Genomic DNA, 24,962 nt, shown 5'->3' with positions numbered 1-24,962 from the left:
TTTCTAGAAACACATATTAAGTCCTCTGCTAATTCAATAAGGAGAGATCGTTTGGACGATTTAAAGATATTTATTGAGAAAGAGAAATGAATGAATTTATTCTGTGATAAGACTCGGAACGAGATCCCATTGGAGAGAGGATTTAAGAGTGGACCTCCCAATGTCTGGTGGTGAAGATGAAGATGAAGGTTGGATGGAGGTCTGAGTGACTCAGGTGAGGTGGAGATGGGGAGGAGGTTGGTTGCACAAATGAGAGCCTGAAAGGAAGAATGACAGAGAAAACAGACTTAAACCATATAGAGTAGAGGCTGATTGGCTCCAAGAAGGTGATGTTGGCATTGAGTTTGATAGTGTGTGAAAGTGGCAGTGATGTAATGAACAGACTGGCAGCCTAGGAAAGCGGCTCGGTTCACTCTGGCACAGCTGGCTGCCGGCAGAGCCGGCGGGCACGCCACTGCAGCCCCCTCTGGCTTCTGCTTCGTGGCTACTGGGTGACCCCTCATCTGGGGCTCTCCTCAGCTCTTCTCAGAAGGGTGGAACGAATGTCCCTCCGGTGGTCCGACTTGGGCTCTCTCACTCTGGGGCCTCTGGATGTCTGGAGGCTGGATCTCCTCCATGCCTGCTTCATGCCCTGGGGGACAGGGTTATGGCTCTCTACATCCTCTAGCAGACCATTACACAGGGAAACCTTTTGAATACAAGCGCACTGATCCACACAGGTGTGCACACGGGTGTTCACTGTTCATAGACATAAACTACACCTTTATTGGCTGCTATTTCTAAGCACATTATGCGCTGTCGGTCCTGCTTGCTACACAACAACATTCAATATTTAGTATTTACTGCTGTTTACACTTAGCTAGATTAACGTGATGGTGTTGTGTTTAGTATGTTGCTCTGTTTTTTTTTTTTTGCTTGTTTTCTCTTCTTTTTCTCTCAACAGGTGATCCAGGAGATCTTCTTTTCTTCTTTCTCTTTTTAAGTGCCCTTTCTCACTGTCCCTCTTCCCTGCTGTTTTTCTTTTCCTTCCTCTTTCTTTCTCCCTTTCCTATCCCTCAGTCATGTCTGTCCCGTCTGTAACAACTGAAAATAAAATAAAATAAACAATAACAACAAAGGTTGATCAAATGGACCAATACGGCAATGCCGTGATGATCCATTTGGCAAAGTAAATCCATTGGGTATCCTTGTTGGTCTTCAGACAACAATTCTGACGGCTAAAGAACCAAATGGGACAGGCAAAAAAAAAAAAATTTTTTTTAAAAAGCAGGCTGCTCAGTGATTACAGATCTTCCTTATTGAAGTTATATATATAGAGCTTTTCTGCTCTAACTGAGCACTTAATACAAGCTTTGGGTGCACACAATCTGGGGTTCAGTATCTTCCACAAGAGTACTTTAAGGTGTATTTAACAGCAGCCAGGGAATTGATCCACCAATCTTCCGACTGGTAGATGATCTGTTCTACCTCCTGAGTCACAGGTGGCACCGGGTGTTTCCTACAGGGACTGTATGATTGTGGGAGTTCATGCTAATACTGCAGGGTTTTACTTTACACTGTAAAGCACCATTGGACAGCTGTTGTGAACTGGAACTACAAATACAGTGTATGTACTACTGTGTATATAAAATCGTTTCTTTTGCTTTGTGGTAAACTTCACTATCATGTCCCTTTTCTGTTCCAGACAGGCGCCAGGCAACGAACTATTGGCTTTTTGGTTCAGTTACTATAATCCTTTTCTCTGCGTATCCAAAGAGTTGCCCAAACTGACACGAGCAGAGGAACATAAATCTGGCTTTACTCACTAACCCAACCAAATCACAAGACACCAGTGAGGCATAAGTTAAAGTGTTAACCCAGCCAAATACTGATCGTGTGTTTAATGGTACACTCTACACAGTCTATTTATAGATGGAGCATTGCAGTGTGCTCTATTTGAAAATCCCCAAGCATTTAAAATGTAAGAGATCTCTGCACTAACATCTTAAGAAGAAAGAAACTGACACTTCAGCACGAAGTCCCAGAGCTCACCTGGAAACGTCAGAGCCGGGGATATACTGTGACAAGCGTGAGTGTAGCAGAGGAATAAGGCGCAGGTCCACCCATCTCTTCTCCCAGCGAAGCCCTGGGGACGTGGGCCAGGACGAGCAGGACAGGGTGTCCTGCAGAAGTGTGAAACCGAAGTTAGAAGAGATAGCCCCTTCCCACCTCCAGCATTTGAAGCTGTTCCCATGTCAAAGAGCCCGAGTCCTGCTGCAACTATACGGTTGTTGCGGATGCACAGACAGCACAAGCTGCAGATTAAAAGTGATTTGCCGTCCTCAAAAGATAAAGATAGAACATCCTAGCTATCAGCAAGCAGTGACAGTTGCATGGAAACAACTTTTTGGCATCTGCTGCTGCGTAGTTACAAAAGGACAGCTACTAAATCAGCCAATCAAAAGAAAGGCTAATGAAAAAGTACCGTGTTGTTAGGATGGTAGTTCAAGTGCAGGCCACTATCACACAGAGGAGAGGAGGTCCCACTACTCTGGTCACTGGGGATGCCTGCAGCATACAGGAAAACAACAATAAACCCACAGCTACACCCCCGTCTATTTCAAGGTTTCTAGCAGCAATGAATCACAGCCATCATCTAAAGCGTGTTACTTTGTTCTGCTGCTCAAGTTGGCTCCAGCTCTCTGCCAATTTGTATTCCGTTGACTGGCTGGATGGCCAGTCAACCTGCCCTATATACGCAAATGAAAGGATTTCATGAAATGCTTTCATGTCTCACAATAAAGCTCTGACATACGAGAGCAATCAATCCTGAGATTTTGTTAATTACTGCAGTTTAGTCTTTAGCATCTTTTCTGAAGCTTGAGATGGGTTTACTCCTCAAAGCAGCATCTTTACTCAGTGCTTAACAAGACAGGAAGTCCAAAATAAATGGAGCAGGAGCTGGGCGTATTTTTCTTTATTTCTCTCAAGTCGACTCAAATTTATTGTTTCCAGGGCGACCAATTCTAGACAGGAAAAAAAAAACCCACCAGCTATAAATACTCTTGGCCAATTATTTTCCACAGCGGTAATAGTGATTATGTACTTAGACCTAATACCGGGGTGAATGAGAGGGTTCTCACATGTACAGTCCTCACAAAGGGGCAGTTTCAAAAAGGCTGGAGTCTTCTTTAAGAAAGAGACCGTGAGAGTCACTTCTTCACCAGCATTTCTTAAAACCTGGACCTGGAAAGCAGAAAAACAAACAAACCTTGGGAATATTTTTTTTTTTTGGTCTTCTTTACAGAAGCTGTAAACTGTGAGGTTTTTCTCGCTGAATGCTTGCTGTGATGAAACATGGTGTGCCAAAGCCTCGCTAAGAATGGAAATCCAAGATAAGGGATTTACAGAGTGCAACTTTTATGCTCCTTACTCACACATATTGCTTACAGATGAATTTAGGCAGGAATGAAAGAGAAAAAAATGGCTTTACATGTCAGAAAGATACAAATCATGAAGTGAGACAAGATAAGCTGTTGAAAGAGTTGTTGCAGCGGTGAGAAACTATGAGATATGAGCTGACAGCTTACCACTTCCTCGTGGCGATAGCTCCTGACATTTATTCCATTTATCTGGAAACAACAATAACACGGTTAGCCTAAATGATACTGCTGGCATCATATCACTGTAGCTTTATCTTCAAAATGATTAATGGGGCCAGCATAATAATTGTTATGACATCTGCAGCAAAAACTGTTGCCATGTGGGAGATTTTCTTTAATCGATTTATTTATTTATTTTGGCTGAAAGAGATGCAACAAATTAAAGACCTTTATTAGCCTATAGGGACGCATAATTACGCCACACAGTTTTATGGACATGTGGCGCATGAATTATTAAAGAACGAGGAAACGTGTTAGCTCGCAGTGTGGGATGAGATGTGTAAACGCGCATTAATGCGGCGTGTTACCTGAAGGATGCCGTCTCCGATGAAAAGCAGCCCAGACAGTTCAGCTGGAAAGAGAACAGTCGCTTTAACGCAAACAAACAAGAGGAGGGGGAAAATGACGGGAAGTGGGGAGAAAAAACCCTGACGTTATACCTTTCTGCTCCTTTGATATTTTTGATATCACAACAGGGATTTTGTGCTCTGCTCCACCCTACAGAGAGAAATCAAAAAGAATTGGATTACGAAGGTATCACAAATGGAGAACAAGACTCTTGAGATCAACATCCTTGGCTGACACAGTTGTTGCACATTGACAAGGAAATAATCAATGCCACTTGTTCAGACTTAATTCTAGGAGCTTGGGAGGAGCGGCCCTAATCTGCTGGGATCTAAATTACCTTGATGCTCAGACCGAACCCTCCAATCGTCTGTCTCCTGATCGTTACAGTCCTCTCCTGCAGTTAGAAAGACGAGTTTAGACTGCAGGATATGATTTCAAGCTGTGGAAATGTGGAATTAAAACGATCTAACTCCTGAAGCTTTTCTTTAACTGTTTTAATGATTACAACATTTTTTAATACAAAACAGGAAGGTGGTTTATTGATTTCAGCATAAGTTTGAGCATTTTACAAATATTTGCCTTCTTTTGGTACTTTTTGTTGCATTGGGTGTGTTTTCTTTTCTCAGGTGTAGTTTATGGATTTTCTTTTACAGTGCCTTACTGGCCACTTTAGTAGGTACACCGGTTCAACTCTTCGTTAATGCAAATATCTAATCAGCCAATCACATGGCAGCAACTCAGTGTCTTTAAGGATGCAGAAATAGTCAAGACGAGCTGCTGAAGTGCAAAATGAGCATCAGAATGCAGGGGAAAAGGTGATTTTGAAGTAGTCTTGATGTAGTGTGGTTGTTTGTGCTCAGAAACATGTTTCAGAAACTGCTGATCTACTGGGATTTTCAAACACAGCCATCTCTAGGGTTTACAGAATGGTCAGAAAAAAGTAAAAATATCCAGTGAGTGCTGGGTGAAAATGCCAGGTCTGAGGAGAATGGACAGACTGCTTCCAGCAGATGGAAAGGCAAATATCAGCTAGTTACAATCAAGAACATTGAAAGACGTAGACTACAGCAGCATAAGACAACACCAGGTGATATTCCTGTCAGCTACAAGCAGGAAACCGAGGATACAGTTCATGTTCTTAGCGGGCAGGAGATTGGAAAACGTTGCCTGGTCTAATGAGTCTCAATTTCTGCTGCAACATTCAGATGGCAGGGACAGAATCTGGCAGAAACATCATGAAAGCGTGGATCCATCCTGACCTGTGTAAACATTTCAGACTGCTAGTGGTGGTGTAATAGTGTGGGGGATATTTTCTGTGTTTTTAAACACCACAGTCTACCTGAACACTGCCACACAGAAGACCACATCCATCCCTTTATGACCACAGTGTACCCATCTTCTAGTGGCTGCTTCCAGCAGGATAACGCAGCATGTCACAAAGCTCAAGTCAGACTGACAGACAATAAGTTCACTGCAGTCAAATGGCCCCCACAGTCTCAGTAGAGCACCTCTGGGTTGTGCTGAACAGGAGAGTCACATCGTGGATGTGCAGCCAACAAACCCGCCGCAACTGTGTGACGCTGTCGTGTCAACATGGTCCAAAAGATGATCTCTGAGGCAATGTTTCCAGCACCTTATTCAATCGATGCCATGAGAATTTAAAGAAGTGTAGGTGAAGGTGTACCTACCGTACTAACGTCACCAGTGAGTGTATTTTATGTTTTGCAACAACTTTTGAAGTTAAAAGTTGTTTCGGGTGGGCTCTGATACATTTTTCAATGACAGTCAGGTTTGTATGGCATCGAATATGAACACTCTGTTGCTCAAGGTGCATGCATGCAGCGTATTCAGCAATTTCTTAAATGAAATGTAAAATTCAATCCAAATATTCAACTGAACTTGGTCACCAGCACTTGGACTGATACGTTGCAGTTGTATTTGCATACCGGTGCCTTTGCCCTTTTCGCTGATTATTAATGATGTTTCACAGGACACAAACCTCCATTTGTCATTTGAGGATTTTTATCCAGGAAAATGTTATTGAATGAATAATTCCATTTTGGGAAAGGTCACGGTCTCGGGTCTCAGCTGAATATTTTTTTTCGCACAAGAAACCCGCGCAATAATTAATGTGAAGGAAAAGTTGTCAGGGGTGATGACAAGCGAGAGCTAAATGTTAAACTCAGTAGGTGAATTATTATTTAATGACTACACTTGATTTATGAGGAATAGATTCACTCATGTAGGCTTTCCATTAACACAGACACTGAGCTGTGTTCTCAGCACTTTTGTGTTGTAACCTTCATTACCCCGCGCTGCTGTATACGTTACTGATTTCAGCGTCTGTAATTATGACTGAGTTACTTACGCTCGAATAGAAAGGCTCTCCTGACACACAGATGACATCTTGCTCTTGAATGGTCAGAATATCTTTGGCCAAGTGTAGTCGAATATTAAACGGCTCCTCATTACCTTCTTGCATCAAATAAATCCCAGTCTTTGTCTGTGAACAGTCAGAGAGATAAAATCATTCATCATCCCTCCATGACTAAATTAACTGGCCATGAAATGAAATGTCATTGAGAATACTCGCTGCAGAATGAACATGGAAATTAGGAAACAGGGTTTTGGTGTCTATTATTTTCTTCTTTTTTTTAAATTACTCTTCTTGTTAAGGCTAATGTCGGACCAAATAACCACAATAGCAGCTCTGAGTAATAAACAACCAATTTGGATAACAAAATATACAAGAAAACAATTGATATATGGCTTATAAGCCGCATTCTGCGAGTCCAAATAACACTTTTGTACCCTCTGTTCCACGCTGAGACACAGAAACCCAAATTATATCATCACATTGTATTATTATATCAAATGGTGACAAATTAAGAAGCTGTGAAATTCAGTGGCTCAAATCAAATCGACCTCTGCATTTGAATCTCCCTGCTTTCCACGAGCGAGTGTGAGAGCGGCGTGTGTGTTTCCAGTGAACCGTTTAAAACACGCTAATCTGCATGCATTTGCATTCTGCGTATCCTTCCTCATCCCCAGCTAATTGTGATGCCTGTCCTGTCCTTGACTTAAAAAGGTCTACATGAAAGGAGCACCTTCACCTGACAAGACTGCTAATAGAAGAAAGCCACCAGTGTCAGCATCCTTGTCGCCCAGGATACGCCACTCATCGGTTCACAAGACAGGCTGGTTGCATGACTGCTATTCTCAGACAGAGAGACAGCGAGAGTATCTCTCAAAATTGCGGGTCGAACTTGAATCAAAGTCAGTTTGCGGAGCATATTATCTTTCACCCTAAATGAGGAACGTGAAGAGCCAAGCCCTCGCCTGCAGCTGCAGCGTGAGAAATGAAATGAGGGAGCCATTAATTCACGTTATTTGAGGTAATGCGTGTCTGTGTGAAAGTCATTAGCCAAGCGAAATGAGGGTAGTAGTGTTTGTATATTAGCCGGGTCAGACAGCATCTCAGGTGACTGAGCACTATTTGACCCGCTGCAGTGCTTGTATTGTACATAATGAACCTCATCCTTTATCCTATTTTATAATTCACTATAATTCACACCAACCTCCGAAACACCCCACCATTATCAGCTGTAGTCTGCTGCCGTGCATGTGGCAAACTATGAGGGAATCTTCTTTTAATCAAGGACCATTACAGCGAACGCCAAACGAGATTAATTTTTTTTTTAAAGGAAAATAAATTTTTCTGATGTTTCCTATCAAGAGGACCTGCAGTAAACTTTGTTGCATTTTGAAAAAAAAGACGGTCGAGGAGCAAAAACGGACAACCAGCTTGTCAACATCGCGTGCCTCACATCTCAGCATCTCCCAGCAGTGAGATGCGATGCAAGGCAGAGATGCGAGGAAGCTGCCCAAAGAGAAATCCTCGGTTCCTCGGGTCAGTCTTTAGCAGCATCAGTTACTTGTGATGTGCTGCAAAACTGTCAACCCCAGCTGGTACGAGTGCCCAAAGAGCCTCTTCTCTAACATAAAAAAGAGGTCTTTATTCGTTTCGATGCACACTTTGATCAACATGGCTGCTCTGTAACAGCAGAATCACTGTTAATGATTTAGTTATCATTGAACATTCCTTTTAATCTTCTAAGTCAGTGTTGCTGGGTTGGGTTTTTTTGTTATGATTTCTGAGCTATTTATTTACTTGCAGCACCATCTGCACAATGATGCACCATACAGCAGCGTCAGATTGCAAATTCAAAAAATAGATAAATAAAAAGCTGTGGCTTTGATGATCTGTATATTTTACATTTCCTCATTCATCCATTAAGCGAGTGAAAAAAGCTGCGACTCTGTGACGCCAACACATTTAGCAAGTAATCAGCCTGTATATTCTGAACTGTCAAGATTGATCACCCTCCCATGAGTGTGTATTGTGTTGCATCACAACTGCAACTTTGTTCTGTCATAGGCGCTGCAAGAAAAAACTTGCAGCATGTATACATCATTCCAGCATATAAAAGACTTCAGCACAGGGTACACCTGTGTTTCCTCACTCTTACTCATCCAGAAGCCTCCACTCGCCGTGCATTTTCCAGGTCAGGGAAGGAGAGAGGATGCAAGTAAGCAGAAGTTAGCATGATGAAAAGCACAGAGGGTTTCGGTGTGCCTTTGTGCCGGCATGTTACATGGCTAGCCTCGCTAATTTATGATAGCTGGGTGATAAATGAAGCGGCTATGGTCTCTGCTTGAGAAACGCTATCAGAGAGTAAATCAGCTGCAGATCCATCATCACCACCTTCCCTTGTTGCTCAGGATGTCAGATAAGAGCTCATAAAGTGAAAGCTAAAAGACATTAAGTGGTGTGTTTTGTTGTGTAGCTTTACTTGGTTTTTTTTGTGGGGGGAGTTTGCAGTTGACAGATTAAAGGGGGATAAAGGGGGCCCAGTGAGACTGCACATGCACAAACTGCACTGTATGTGCCCCGCTGCTGTTGTAGCCACAGGCCCTCAGATACCTTGCATGCTTTAACACTGTTTCCAAGTGCCTGAAAATGCCTCGCCGCTTTCTATAATCTTGCTCAATTGTTACATTGATTGAATTCTACCAACCTCTTCATTTGAAGTCTTGAAATCCATGTGCTACTATGCAGTGAGGGATACTGCAATAGAGAAAAACAAGACTGAGTTAGTCGGAGGAGACAAATGCTTAAAGACACGACTGGCCTGCTGCAGCAAAACCACAGAGCTGATTTAAACCAGCATTGTTAGCGGGATGCCTATTCTCATTATAGTCTCATACAAAACACAGACAAAGGAGAGAAATGTTTTTTTCATCGAAACGTGCCTCTTCTAAGCGACAAGAACGAAAGAAAATCCTCACTGAGCAATGTCAGGAGACAACCGGAGACCATTAAGGGTTAATGAATAATTGATTACAAAGGTGAGAGCCCAGGTATCCTAATAAATGTTTCAATATCGAATCCAGTGCTCCCAGAAATGAACCGTGTTACTAGTGGAAGCAGAAGACTGTGGAAAGTGCTACTACAAAACTACTACAGATTATGTGTTTAGAAAGTAAAAGTGCGCTCTGCCCAAAATAACATGCACGCATTTTTAAATTATCTGACTGCTTCCATACAGACGCAAGTAGTCTTTGAGTAATGTTGTGAGAAAGCCGCATTTACATAAACCGGTTCCACTCAGTTATAATCAGACATGACTGCCACTTGACTCAACAAAACGAGCGCAGAGCAAAAATGGCTCATACTTGAATTATAGAACCTGTGCTGCAGAGGGAGTCGGAGACTTACCTCAGCAGAAAGGCCCCCAGCTCTTTGTACGTTCAGCCCTAGCCATCGAGCAGTGAGTTGATCCCCGATCTGAGTCGTAGCAGAGGGCCTTCCCGGATCATGGCTGTCAGACTTGGGTGGTGGGGGAGCAATGCTGTCACCTCTCCTGCTACTCTGTAAGTGCTGCAGGATTATTCCCAGAGGAGCCGGTGCTGGAGAGCAAAAAGAGGCTATCGTGAAGTGAGGTTTCTCTCCTCGAGGTCCCTTATCGGTGGTCGTGCTGCAGTAACAGGAGGAGGATGTGGCTATGGTATCATCCTGATCCTAGAACCACTCGAGAGCTGAAACAAACAAAGAAAAGAAAAGAAAATGCAAGTCTTCAAGTAATGCTCTGAAACAAGGCTGACTGTTGATTACATGCTTTTGGCTACGACTCAAAAGATGTAATCTTAATACAGACAAGTGTGTTTTCACTGCAAATGCTGCGTTTATGTGGGATGTTGAATCAGAAGCAAATTCACAGCTTTTTTTTTTTAAATAACCACCTGGTTAAAAAAAACAAACAAAAAAAAGCAGAGATGCAAACACAAACTCACAACTGTGAATCTCGTTTCTCAGTCTAAGATGAAGGATGCACTCAAACACCCCACTGTCGATTCATGAACGCAAATGCCGAAATGCAATTAACTCATATTCTTCGCCTTTCTTGTGTTTTTCGTATGCTAAGCACACATGACTATCTCAACACGTTTATTAACTTCCAATTGCTCATCCTTGAGAAACCCTCCTCGTTAGTATGTATTTTTGGCTCGTTGCCACCCTTTTGTTGAGTTGCGGCGTTGCTACTTTGATCATTGTTCCGCGCGATTAAAAGAACTCACAGTATATGCATTTGAGGCCACATTTCATGCATAAATCACTGACTTCTGATTATACTGTAAAAGTAGACTTAGTGAAACTTGCAAATGTTTGTTAATCACTGGAGAACAGAGAAGGGAACAAGAGCGCGAGCACCTTTAAGGAATATGGGCTGAATCGAAACAGAAGAAATTTTCAGAAAACTCTCAAATACTAATATTATGTCAGAATCAGCGCAAGAACTCAATATAGCTGTGTGATATCATTATTCTTTTAAAAAATGATCAGTCTCAACAGATCTCCAGCTGCTGATTCAAGCTGTTGGACAGAAGTATTGGGCCTCACCTCTTACTTGAGTCTGGGAAAGAACGGATCATATTAAAAGGCTTAACATAATCGAGTGTGGTAGTGTAGGACGCCACCAGTGCAACAAATGAGTCTGAGAAATCTTCTTCTCTCCTAGATGGTCAGCTATCAACTTTAAGAGGTTTTATTGCCAAGTGGAAGAGTTTAGATAAGCACCTCAGCAGACCACGTAATGTCACAGAGCAGGGTCGCTGGTTTTGGGTCCCAAAAACCTCCTCTGACATTAACAGCAGAACAAAAACTGTGCGCTGGGAGCTTCGTGGGATGGGTTTCAATGGATGAGCAGCTCCTACGGGTGCAGCGTCGATCTTTTAGTCAGTTTCTTTTAAACTTTCTTTCTCATGCTGTGTTGCATTTTGGAAACTTGAATGTTGAACTCTTTAAAATGAATAATGTCTGTTTAGTGTTGATTCTTTTTTACTATAGCTTAGCTACACAGTTTTCTTTCACCTTTCATTGTGATGATGTGAGAATGTTTTTCTGTTACATGAGTGGACACACAAACAGGTAAAGGCAAAGTAATCCTGAAGAAACAATCATTTACTGAGTATCTACTGAGCAAGATGCTTTATTATCTGAGGCGGCGTGAAAACAGTAGCTGATAATTAAAATAAGTAGCGGATCATTATGATCTAATTATTAGCTAATGACTCACCGATATCTCCTCGCTTGGTCTTTAGAAAATAAGCAAGTATTTGTTTCCCTTAGAAAGTGTTTCCAACACAGAACAATCAATACACCTAAAATAGATTAAATACCAGCTAACACAGTGTAATAAAGCCCACAGTGACAGTTTCAGTATTTGTTTTCTGTTGAATGTGATTCAAAAAGGTGTTGATTTAACCTCTCCCAGGAGAGAGGAAAAGTCCTCACACAAAGTCTGAACTGGTGACGACTGATTTCCAGCATTAAGCACCTTAATGCTGGAATGAGCTGCAACACAGCTTGAAGCTGTGAAGACGTTCATTTCTCTGGGTAGCTGTAAAACTTTACTGGCCCATATTTCTCATACATTGTGTGTGTGTGTGTGTGTGTGTGTGTGTGTGTGTGTGTGTGTGTGTGTGTGTGTGTGTGTGTGTAGCAGTTGTCTTTAGCGGATTATATTACTATAGAGGTTTTGTGTGCAAAAGAGGTCTTCATCTCAGTGGGATGTCCTGCATAAATAATCCTTCACTAACTAACTATAAATGAGGTGGATTTTTATTCACCTCTTCAATATTATTAACCTCAATTTATGGCAAAAAGATCCATTTGTTTGTGTACATGGGCCCAAATTAGCCTGTGTTTATAACACAGTCAGCATAGCTTTGAGTCTTTCAACGGGAAGCATGTTTCCAGCCTGAAACATGTATGTTGTGTGGTCTTCATAGTTACCCTGGCAACCGAGAAAGTGGAGATTTGAAAAAGTGGCAATCATTTTTGGACCTTTCGTTGTTTATTTGAAATTATAATTAAGTACTATTTTTCTTTTGCAAATGTTTTATTTGGACATTTTTAAAAACAAAAAACAAAAAAACAAAAAATCCTTGTAGTCCTAGCTGGTTCCCGTGAGCTGTGAAATGATTTAAGCCACTTCCAAAGAGGACTTTTCCTCTTTTAAAGGTGGGAAATCTTCAATTCAAGTTCATGGACATGAATGAATGAATAAAGCACTGATCTGATGCAAACTCATGCTCAGGTTAACAAAAATAAGGAGGTAAGATTCCCGTCCAGTAACATGAATCACACGTTCAGGCTGTTTCACAAACTGCAGTGAGACTGTGTTGCATGAGAATATACTGCACTACATTTGCTTTAACAATATGTTCTTAATAAACTGGCATCTGACTGTAGTCTGAAACTGTTCTTTACAGTGTAGCGTGAACTGTATTGCATTATAGTACCACTACTAGTTAATAAGAAGGATTTATCTTTACCAACTTTGATTCGATTTTTTTAATTCCATCATTTAATGATTTTTGTGCTTTTCTCTATGTTTTCCAAAAATAAATTGATTATTGGTAAGATTGAATGAATGTTTATTAAGATAAAACCAGCTTAAATATGCAAAACCTGGATCTTGTGACTCCCAATATTAGAAATTTCCTGATGCAGTAAACTGAAAGGATGAGTGGGAGATATGGAAAGCAGTAGTAAAGGTTGTAGTAAATTAGATTTTAGCATCTATGACATGAACTGTCCTGTTTATTTCTGATTATTATTACAGAAGAATAAATGTTGTTTTTTTTTACCTATGACATGTTTTTTTTCTAAATTTGTGAAAGTGTGTTAGTTTCACTGATATACTGATTGTGCTAAGCGCTGTTGCTAACTTTAAAGGTTGAACTTTTTAAGGCTTTTGCCTCCACTTGCTCTCCAAACTGTCAGAGTCAGGCCGGCTGTGTGTAACGGATGTAAGAAAAATCCTGACATCATTTGCAGGCCTGCTTTAAAAATGAATGCCTTCACATGGTCAGCTGAAAAATGTGTCTGCAGCTCTGATATGAGCACTTTGTCTTCACAGGTGCCCTCCTGTATATCCTGTCAGATGCCAGTGCTTCTCCAAAGATGAAATAGGCCAAACCTTTTGTGCCTTTTAAGTCGAGTCAGCAGAACTCCTTTTACAACCACGCCATCAGATATTTTCAGTCCTACCAATTTGCCAAGCAATGTTTTTCAAATAACGCTCTTGTGTCTGACACAATGGCTGAAAACACAGCAAGAGAGCAGCGTGAGATTAGCTAGATGGTGTGGAGATTGTAACATGACATCTCCATCTCGTAGACCTGAGGACAGCTGTGGCCCATACAGGATGATAAATGGCCGTTTGTGCGTAGGTGGAGCAGCTGTCTGCAGAGTGCTCCGCCACACGTAGCTTTCCCTCTCGAAAATTGAGATGGGTTTCACTTACTGTATGTTCATTTGTTCTGCAACCTGGAACATATGGTGCCTGAGAGTGCAGCTTTTTTAATTTGGAGAGCGATGATAGGAGGTATTATGTTACTCAAATATTATGGCGTCTCAGAAGCAGTTCCACTCAACAGCAACGGCATTGCACTGATGAGATTTCACAAGATCTGCCAGTTCACGTGAGAAAACAATGACACTTCTGTTATGAGCTGGCAGCTTCATCTAATGCCTGATATGTTTACCTTCTGAATCCAGCCTATAACTTTTAAAGCTGTAGAGTCAACGTGGGCAAAGTATGAATTATATTTAGCTGCTTTGTAAAGAAATTTACATCATCATATCATCATCCTCCAACAGTTATTTCTGATCTGTGATCATAACTGTTTATCATTACAGACAAGCAAGCAAGAAACATGACTTGTCTTGTTTTTTAGCAAGGTAGAGTCATTCATTACCACCAGCATTACAAAATAATATTTGGATTTAAGAACGTCGCTGCAGCACAGTCATGGAAACCGTCTTGTCAGTGCTCTGTGCGTTGAATATTTAGCAAGTGACAAAAACACGACACTACAAGTTTTATAGTTTTATTCATGTTTACATTCACTGCTGCTGTCTTGAATTGTTGGCTCAGGGTTAGTGGAGCAGCTCTGGCTTTCTGAGAAGGAAATCCGAGGTTAAGGGGGCACCAGAGAGGTAAAAACTGACTTAATCTGGAAAGCACCAATATTCTGATATACTGCCAGATTTATATTTATTTCAGATTCTTGAAAGCTAAACAGTTTTTTCTAGCATTTGTTACGTGTGGTTATTTAATGACTCCTTTACGCTTACAACTGCTCGGATCAGTTGGTTGTTGTAATTGTGGCACTCCAAACACGTGTGGCCAAAAGGGAAGTTACAGATTGCCATTTGGTGGGCAAACTATGCAACATTAACAGTGATAAGATATAGTCCTTTTCCACTAGAACCTTCTCTGCTCGGCTCGGTTCGTTCCACCGATCGGCCAGTCAATAACATCACTCGATGGATCATGAGAGCGACTCCTTAAAACCGCCAAACCCGGCAATAAAGCAAATGCCTGCACACAAATCACGGGTAACCAAATCTGACAAACGCCATACACAGGTATACCATCACCTCCTCGTCCTCCATTGTTGTGTTGTGTTTGAGTCGCATACAATGACATAACGGGACTTTTGCTCACACTGCTATAACCAGGGGTGCACATACGTGGTCCGCAGGTGCGCATTCGCTGTCAAAATAAAAGACGCGCACCAGATAAGCAGTTGCAACGCGCGTTTGCGTACATACGATTTTCTGGAGGAGTACAGACATTTTTTTAGAACTCTTAAAGATGTCGAAGAAGCAAGCTCCTGCAATTACTTTGGTGTTCCTCAACCTCCAAAGAAATGTCAGAGGGAGTCCGAACCGCAAAAGAAGCACGTATTCTCAGAAAAGTGATTCCAGGAGGTGAGCTGGCTTCAAACAAATGATGGACGCACAGAGATGTGATGCAGAATATGCCGTGAAAACTCTAGCGGACAAAAACAGCGCCTTTTATATGTACGCAAACGCATGTTGCAACTTCTTATCTGGTGCGCGTCTTTTATTTTGACAGCGAATGCGCACCTGTGCACCACTTATGTGCACCCCTGGCTATAACAACCCCATGCACATTTGGTGGTACTTAACTGTAACGGAAAACAATCAAAATCAAAGTGAGCCAAGTAGGTATTTCTCTTGTCTCTTCTTGTTATATCCGTTATAAATGCCGATACCAGTAGATCAGTGCACAGTATCGGTCTGCTGATATCAGCCAGGCTCGATCAACTCAACACAAACAAAAAGACAATCATCTTTATATTTGGTTTGGTTGGGTCTGTTTCCTCTAGGTAGGTACGAATTAAAGTTTTAAGAGCCAGCACAGTGATCGGCTTTGACTTTGTCTTCTGGTGTATGAACTATATGCTTCATAAAAAACCGAAGAGCACATAAAGAAAACCTTCACCTTACTACACTTGACTTTATAGCTATAATTTTCTTATAAAATACAAAAATTAAAATACAAAAAGCACTGAAGTTTCTGGGATCGATGATCCATCACCCAAATAAATTCCATTTTCTACCAAAGAAGACCAAAAATGCAGCAACAATTACATTTAAGAAGGTAAAATCTACGAATTGTGATCATCTGTGAATCAGCTGTTACTTTCATAATAACAGCAGGCAGCTCGAAGCAGTAACAACAAATGGACACAACTCTGAAGCCAGAATAATTCTCTGCTGACTGATTATTTGGTTTTGACACGAAGAATTGTGCTAAAACTGTTGTGTGCTGGCTTGTCTGCTGCTGACGCTAATAAGCTCACCCCTCAGCCTTACTCCAGCAGTGAACAGGCTCATGTCAAGAGGCAGCTGTTTGAACAGTTGCGTATTTACAGAGTACATCTTGTATTCAACAGGGCCTGTTTTAGTGTAACGCTGGAGGTGCTACACTTCTTTCTTTTTTCTCTGATTACGTTGGAGATCGATCATTGGGGCGAGATGTAAAGAGCATCTCCCCACGTTTTCAGTTCTTTTAGCGTATTTGTCAAAAAAAAAAAAAAAACGTATTTTATTACCTCGTAAGTCGATACCTGAGATCTCCAGTTACAGCCAGCGGCACTCTTCATGCCAGATGCTCGTGAATGATAGGCAGAGGAGTAAATTAGTGATAGACACATTTATAGACTGAGCTCATGACCTTCCTGACTATGATTTATGTTTTTTGGCAGCAGGGAGCCACCAGATATCAGGTAGGTGCCAACTTAAATCAGTGAGAATCATCTCACAAACTGGTTCCCTATTACATCGCTGGATATCTGGGGGCAGAAACAGGCACACGATGGATAACAAACTCTAAACTAAACCGATCCCGCAGCATGTTTGCTGCTGACAGGTTCTTTAATTGAATTGCATTTTTTTAATATATATTACACATGACATTATGATGCAATGCCTAAGGATAAACAGGCTGGGCAATTCAAGCATGATATCGTACACGAGGGTCTTAATTGGGTTCATCAAATGAATGCCACAGCTTTTATACCACACTGAATAATAGAATTCACTCTCCTAATTATGAACAGATCCTAAATATATATACAATGTGCATGTCATCATTTTTAGATTTTAACCAATGAAGCCTGGAGTGCCTCACAGGGGAGGACTTTGGGGCCTGGAAATGGCACCATGCTGTGTGTTGAGTACATGAAAGGATTAAAAAGCTCAGCATATTGCTGAAGGCTGGGCTACGCTGAAATGATGCTACACAGTCGAGGGACGCAGCTGTTCACTTACTAAATATAAAGTAGAAAAGTATAGAGCCATCTCTCAAACGCTTGGACAAATTATTTATAAACTCATAATGTGTGATGTGAAAATTACTATCCTGGGATCGGGTAGGGGGATTGATGAGCGTATATGTATGTTGTGCATGGGTAAATCTTCTGTTTGGAAGATTTTTATATGAATTAATACAGGAAAAAGCCACAGAGATATGAATGATTCCTCTGTGGTCATTTGATCTGCAACATATTTACCAGAAAACTGCTCTTAAAAAATCCCTTTGCATTATCCACAAACATTTAATTCTATATAATATGGGGAAATAGTTTAAAATGCTCATCAGAGTAATATCTTCAAAAATGCATTAAAGTCAACATGATTTAAAACACAAGAAGAAAACAGTAAATCCTCACAATCGAGAAGCTGTAGCAGTATTAAAGCTTGATTTTTTTTTGGTGATGTCTCACTACTCTGGAGAGATCTATAAGGCTCATGCTTGGTGGAGCCTTTGCAGGAGTGCAATGATCTAACCTTGAGGTCTCTGCTGAGGCATCTTTAATCAGTAGGTACCAAAGACCAGCCAGGCTTCCAGGCTGCTTATTATCTAATTTTAGAGAACCTATATGTTCTTCCTTTTCTGCTCTTTGTGGAAGGATGTACTCGAGAACCGGATGAAAGTCCCTAATTTTCCCCTTTGATATCACGTATTCCAGTAATAAATGTATCTATATTTTATCATTTACAGCTGCTGAAGCTCTTGAAGTTATTCCTGCATGAGTGGACGCCACGGTGTTTCATGGCTTAAATAAAATAACTTTGGCTGACTAGCTGCTTCACCCAGACATAAACTTGTGGTGCGCACCGATCCACAGTTGTTTAAGTTGGGCCCATAAAATTGTTCCACAACTGTAAGTAAAAACTGTGCAGCTGAGGGCTGTTTTACTATGTTTGCCCTATTTTACTATTCACATGTTGAATGAACTGCAAATCATTCACAAGGAAACACAACACCGCAGTTTACAGTGCACAGGATCTGCTTCCACTGAGGCTGATTTGCGACTCTGGCGTGCTGTCAGGGCAGCAGTGCTTAATGAACAAGCAGATTCTCCACATTAATCAAATGTGACCTAAAATTGTCCAGCCTGGGCTCCTTACAGGTTGTAAAGCACAAAGGAAACACTGCTCACCCTCAACAGAAATCCACTCGTGCCGGTATAAAGGTTCTCTACACTGGGTTTTGTTACTTCCAGCATGCTTGTCTCATTTTATCATTATTGGTATTATAAGTTCTTATTGGTTTTCTCAAAGCAGTCATCATCTAGGTGTAGCTTTCAGTGAGTTAAGTCTACATTGCAGTCTCAAAGCTCTAAATCAGATGGGCTGGTATATGAGGTGCATATAAATGAGAGTTGTGTCTTCTGTCTTCCCCGCCATGAAGAGTTTGGTGCGCATTTGCTTCATTAGCCATCAGTCTCCGCTAAGCCAGACTAATAGTTTTCCTGTTGCATGACAGTGACTTTGTGGCACAGCCCACTAATATATTTTCCCCGCACGCTCCCTTGGAGAGAAATATATACAGTTCTCTTTTTATTTGCGCTGCTCATACATCACGCTGCAAATAAAAGCATATGGCTCCTCCTCTATGGATTCAACATCTGGAGCAGTTCGTATGGATGGCTGGACAAACAGTTGCTGTAAAAGCCCCACAGACACATCAGGTGTGATACATTTTTCCTCTCTGCTTTTTGGGCTCTGGGGCTAGATTGTAATGAAGATGTCCGGCCTTTCAAATGCCTTTCAGATAGAACAACTGCTGGAGGTAAAATGTCAGAAGGACTAAAACACTTCCTTTAAATGTTTTCATTTTCACCTTCTATTTTCCTTACCCTGGCTGCCACTATCTGAGTTTCCTCTGCCACCGTTGTCAAGAAATTTGTGCTACGTTTTCAGCCCGGCACTCATTTTTATGATCAAAATAGGTCACTGAATAAAGCCATGTGGCATTTTAAAGAAATTAACTTCTGCCTCGCTTAGAGTACAGAAAGTGGAACCCTTGAATATGCAGAGTAACTCTTATTACATATCAAGCTGCTGGCTAATGCTGGGGGAGTATAACAGCACTTCGAATGTGTTAACATGTATAATTAATGGCAATGTGTACATTCCCTGCTTCTAGTGATGCCTTAGAACGGCTTCTCCCACTTGTGTATTTCAAGACGTTTAACTAGTCCCAATTTTTAAATGACCCAGTGGGATACAGCTGCAGGAGGAACAGCAGATTATTGATTAGTGTGTGGAGGAACACTTGGTTGTGCAGTGCAGACATTGTTTCCAAATCAATCAACAGTGTGTGTATATGTGTGAAGGTTTTAGATCATGATTTTGTTGGGTACTACTCAGTGTCTAGTCTCCAGTTATCAGCAGATCCAGAGAGCAACACAGCAGCGTGGAGGATTCAAACAACTTGTCCCTGGCTATCTCGCGCCTGACATATGGACCAGACATGAGCGACAGCGTTTCACTCAGGCCCGATTTCCTGACAGTGTACCTCTGCCGCCTTGACCCAACACCTTTTTGATTTAGAACATCAGCACAAACGGGATGGGAGGGAGGCATGTGCTAGGACATAAAATCATCAATGACATGTCAATGTGTGTGTCCCCTCCGTAAGAAGTGAGACCCACAGTATATCAAACAGATTGCACCTGACCTATGACCAGGGAATGGAGCAGCTCAGCTCAATATGCCTGTACGAGCAGCGAGCTGGACACACTGAGGCTACAAGCCTGAAAGCACTGAGGTGAAGCCTGATTTCTACATCTCAGTGAGCTCCATAGATGCACACTGCACTGACTGTCTGTCAGCCCATAATGGATTAAAAGCAAGCCTTCCTTGTAAGCACCCTGCCACACCAGCTTATAGCGAGAGAGGCATCGTAAATTTTGTGAAACACTCAGGGATTCAAGAGTTTTCTGCGAAGCTAATAAAGCACACAGGGCCAGCAGCATCATCCTCAGCAGCAGCAGCAGCAGCAGCAGCAGGCTGAAATACTCCTCAGGTTTACCACAGATGGACGTTTGCCTTGATGCTTTCTGTAAGAAGCAGAAGCTGGGAAGGCTCAAGAAAGAGGATACAGGGATGATGATGGATTTGTGAATAGTTGAGTGACGTTTGAGCTGTAAAAATGGCCTTTTTTTTAAAAGAAAAGTGGGAATGTTGTCGATTACTGGCATCCAGGGCAAAGAGACTACTTTAACGCAGCTGAATAGCACTATGGAGGTCTGCTGCCACTGCACTGGCTGGAGGAACTGCGGGTGCTGCCTGTGTACCTGCACCGAGCCAATGTTAAAGGTTTCTACAAGCCCATATATCGCATGCATGTCATCTATTAAGGAAACTGATTTATCACGAGGCCCATCGCAAGTTCCGCTAACTGCATCACACAAACGTAACTATTGGTGGATGCCACGGTTTATTATCCATTACACCATAGGTGACTGACAGATACATCTCAGCGCACCATTAACGCAAATAACATCTCCACCAAGAAAAAGTGCATTGCGCGTGGGTTAATGCTTCATTTCAGAGATGCTGGACATTATAATTAAGTACCAATGCTCGTCATGGGCTGTGAATGTAAAAGCGACAAAAAGGTATGTGAGGCTTACCTGGTTTTCTAGTAACAGGTGGTGATGTCCTATTAGATTCCTTTGGACTCCAATCAATCAATCAATCAATCAATCATGTGATTGTTTTTTTCTCCTTCTTCTTCTTCTTATTTTAATTTATGCATCGGTTGCTAAAACATCTCTGCGAAATCACAACGTATCCCTTGTGGCAGCATCGCCCACACGGCATCCTGGTCCACTACACTGTAGCAATATGCAAAAACCGACAGAAAACAGCCCGCACTCGCACGCCGAACCAGATTTGTCCATATTTCCTGGGCAGCGGTGGTTTCAGGGATTCCTCTCCGTCGACATCTCTGGCAGAAGGTCCGCTTTCATAGCTCCGCGTCTCTCTCTCTCTCTCCCTCTCTCTCTGTCTCTCTCGCATCGCGCTGCCAAAATGACTGAGGCTGGAGATCACATGCGGCTGGTTCAACTCGCGCGTCAATCGCCTTCGTTTACCCAAGGCACCCGCACAACTCCGGATCCATAAATATTACATGATTCTACTTTTTCCTTTGCTGTTTTCAGGGACGCCCGTCGCTCTGTCCCACATTACACACACTAATATATCACAAAGCATTTTTTAAATTATTTCTACCAATCACATTTGCGTGCACTGCGGTCCTCTGTGCTTGCGTGTGCTTGTGAGCTCGTACGTCTATCTTTGTTAGGACCGGTTTGAATTTTAGACCTTGGGATGTGAGGACATTTGTGAAATGTGAGGACAACGTGGCCGTTGCTCACTTTTAAAATAGGGGGTGGGGGGGTTAGTATTTGGTTCATTATTTGGAAACTACAATCCAAAAGTGTGTGTTTATTAGTATTGCACATGTTGTGCAGACATAAATCTGTCCAAACTGTCACATTGTGGGGATCTGGCTAAGATTTGCAAGCCCCTTTGACATGAATCACAGATTTTTTTAGATTGAAGCTGTGGTCAGGATAAGGTTAGGCTTAGATTAAAGGGTCAGGTTTCTGATAGATTTTTCTACCAAGCTATGCCCTGGTGCAGATGACCAAAAGAAAAACATAATTTCATGTCTGCTTACATGTGTAGACCATTCTTAAAAATGATTGGCGCACGTGAGTTACAATGCTCTGAGCTGAATGGTTTATAAAAGGGAAAAGAGGCATGGGTGGATTTTCTCAGTCTTGCACAGTCAGACACTGACTCAGTTTTTGCTGTCAGTGAGCACATGCACATACACACACACTGTATATGCATTCAGTCACTTGGTAGTATTTGGATTCTCTCCCTCAGGCCCTCTCGTGAGCAGCTGCGCAGGCTGACCAGGTGCTCCTTATTTTCCATGCTGTCATCATGCCAGCTGAAAGATCCCGCTGTTTCCCCACATGAAGCAAGTTGACTCCTCTGACGTTTCAAGCTGCCTTCTCGGGCAGCACTTACTCATAAACTGTGCAGCACTTGTACCACATTCCAGTTTGAAGTCCACATATACCGGATTTCCAGCCTGTTAATTAAGGCTTGTTAATTAAGGGTCAAAACCTGCTGCACTGGACGGCACAGTACTGCTGCAGCAACCTGCAGCTGCTCTCTTGGTTCTCTATGCCAAGGGGAGACGTGTGATTGGGAGATAATAAATGGAAGTGCTCACTGACTTCACACTTCACTATACAACACCAGCCTCTATAGGTGTCTTCAGCAGTAAGGCTGTCCTCCTCAAAAGCTCAACTGTGATCCATTATCACCAAAGCTAATTCACACCTTTACTAATGTTGTTATATATTCCTCAGGTAGGTCCCAACAGAAGCCTTGGAGATATTTTGACCTCATTACAACTTTAATCTATTTGACTTACAGTTTCTTTGGCTATGTCATTAAAAATTCAGACTTTCCACCATCACTTGCAGTAATTCTGTCATAACTATTATGGCAGCTGACTCAGCTTTACTGCTTTAGCAGGCAGGCCATACAAGTTATTTCAATGTATGCCACTCCCTAAAGACTTTAAAATCAAGAAAAATTGGCCGCTGTGTCAGATTAATCTGCATTTTAGGTACACCATCAAAAACTGGACTGTAAAAAAACAACAACAACAACAAAGGTGGATCAATGGATCTATACCCATTTTCTTAATCAGCTTCTTACTATGAGCGATGAGGGTCTGCACGAACAGACAGTTATGTGCCAAAACGAGGACAGCTGCAGTTATTTCACATGAGAGGTTTCTGTGCGTGCGTACGTGTTCTCGTCTGTGCTCTCCTCATTGGTCCAAAGTGGGAAAGGCTCATTAGGAAAATGGTGATAACATATTCGTGCATTGGTTGGAAATTGAATTTGAATTCAAATGTGATGAGAGTCATTGATCGTTTCCTATTTGCTGGGGAAAATTCTTTGGTTGTGATATGAAAACGTGACACTGGGAAAACAGTTTGAACCTGCACTGTCCTGATGGATCGCACTCAACTGCAATGAAAAACATGACTGTGTGGCAGAAAACACCTGTGCTTGACCACACGGTCCTGTTCACATTTTAACCGAGCACATTTAATTATTTATTTATTTTGCTGGCGTTACACTGTCCTGATTTGACATAATGTAGGGCCAAGGATTCAAGGCTTCCTCTCCGTTAATTAATTTTAGAGCTCATGAAGTACAGCCTCTGCTTTTCAGAATTAGCGATATGATTTCAGTTGAGCCCCGAGCTTCTGCCCACCCTCCTTCATTACTGTCAGTAGAACAGCATCCTCATGCTCTGAATGCAGAGAACATAACTGAAGCATGAAAACTGCAAGGAGACATTTTTCACCTAAGCATGCACGCAGTGCTTCACTTGCTTGCTGGGTAATATTGATTTCAAAGCATTACCTTCTACAGTGCACAATGTTTTCTGCTGGATCACCACCAAACACCACCATTTCTCACCCATCCTACGTGCCTACAGAGTGCTGAATGTGTGACAGTAGCCGGGAGTTATTATGCACAGATAACCTTCCCTTCCCTTTATAATCCAAGCAGGCACAAAGGGAAACTATTCATGATCTGCAATTATGTTTTCTAGATAAGATAAGCAGTTCACAATTAACTTTAGGCTTGCCCCAGACATAAGGAGCTTTTCATATCTGCTGACCCAGCCAATCAAAGTGCTCCAGGAGCTGCTTTTCAATATCACCATAGCTAAGCCTTTGCCTTTGTGGCTTTCTTTTTTTTCCTGCCCTGTTAGTTTAGATGTAAGACTCACACCCTGTCTCTTAGAACTGACTCCAACACAAGGGGGCGTACACTGCTAAGTTTGCCTCTCCCTCTCCAGTTCAGCAGCAGCAGGGATAAATTTGATTATGGTATGATGCTGACCTTGAGAGGGAACTACACTTAAATTTACATTTAAAGGATGAATGCCTTATTGCATTATTGACAAGGAAATGTGTGGCTTTCCCCGCAGAAAACTGCATTAGAAAGGGACCACTCTTTGCCTTAGCCAGTGAATGAGAATGTGGATGGCAGCATGCAGTTTTGCCATTCGATGGTTTGCACTCTCCTGGAGTCACTTGCCTGGTTAATAAACATGTATATATAAATATGTGTGTGCACTATAAACCTCCCCTTTCCCTTCAAGCCATTTATTATCATCATCAACATTATTATGCATGCTGGTGTTGGTGGGAGCTTCCCCCAATTCAAGCATGCCACCCATAAAGGATAATCAAGTCCCCAGAGGTTTATAACACAACAATCATCAGTGACACTGTGCACACTCCGTGCAGTGATTGCATTAGCGATGGCATTTTAAGTAGCTAATCTATGTCACCCTGAAGTCCTAATTCCTTTTCTTTCGTTACTTCGATATTTTAAAAAAAATACTCTGCTCCTTTTCCTCATCTCACTGCACTTAACTAACCCACTTGCAAGCTTTAATCAAAACCAAGTTTTTGCACATCTATGCACAAAGCACCTGTCTTACTGGAATAAATGGCACTAGCCCAGCCCCTTAGGGGTGTGCAAGCACTACCATAGGCTACACGCGCATTTTGCAGTTCAGCGGTACACACGAAATGTAATTGGTTTGAGCTTCCAGTTTATGTAAATAGCAGTCGGTGGCTCCTCCCATGCACCTGATAGGCAGTATTTACAGCTCTTTA

General features: G+C 41.9%; 1 protein-coding gene across 1 annotated transcript in view; it reads right to left on the bottom strand.

Moving 5' to 3' along the window:
- Positions 1-21,411, bottom strand: part of sntg1 (syntrophin, gamma 1) — a 45,887-nt gene extending 24,476 nt beyond the window's left edge. The window contains exons 1-11 of the mRNA XM_080861311.1: positions 20,859-21,411; positions 9,769-10,088; positions 9,068-9,117; positions 6,358-6,492; positions 4,327-4,383; positions 4,082-4,139; positions 3,950-3,993; positions 3,570-3,611; positions 3,099-3,225; positions 2,465-2,547; positions 2,032-2,162 (exon numbers count right to left, since the gene is read on the bottom strand). Coding sequence (XP_080717437.1) covers positions 2,032-2,162; positions 2,465-2,547; positions 3,099-3,225; positions 3,570-3,611; positions 3,950-3,993; positions 4,082-4,139; positions 4,327-4,383; positions 6,358-6,492; positions 9,068-9,094 — 704 coding nt within the window. The 5' untranslated portion in view covers positions 9,095-9,117; positions 9,769-10,088; positions 20,859-21,411. The remainder of the gene's footprint in view (positions 1-2,031; positions 2,163-2,464; positions 2,548-3,098; positions 3,226-3,569; positions 3,612-3,949; positions 3,994-4,081; positions 4,140-4,326; positions 4,384-6,357; positions 6,493-9,067; positions 9,118-9,768; positions 10,089-20,858) is intronic.
- Between the last annotated feature and the right edge of the window lie 3,551 nt (positions 21,412-24,962).

This window comes from Rhamphochromis sp. 'chilingali' (genome assembly GCF_963969265.1).
Source record: "Rhamphochromis sp. 'chilingali' genome assembly, chromosome: 16".
Taxonomy (NCBI): Eukaryota; Metazoa; Chordata; class Actinopteri; order Cichliformes; family Cichlidae; genus Rhamphochromis; species Rhamphochromis sp. 'chilingali'.
The sequence above is the reverse complement of the archived record's forward strand: the minus strand, read 5'-3'. Positions and strand labels throughout refer to the sequence as shown.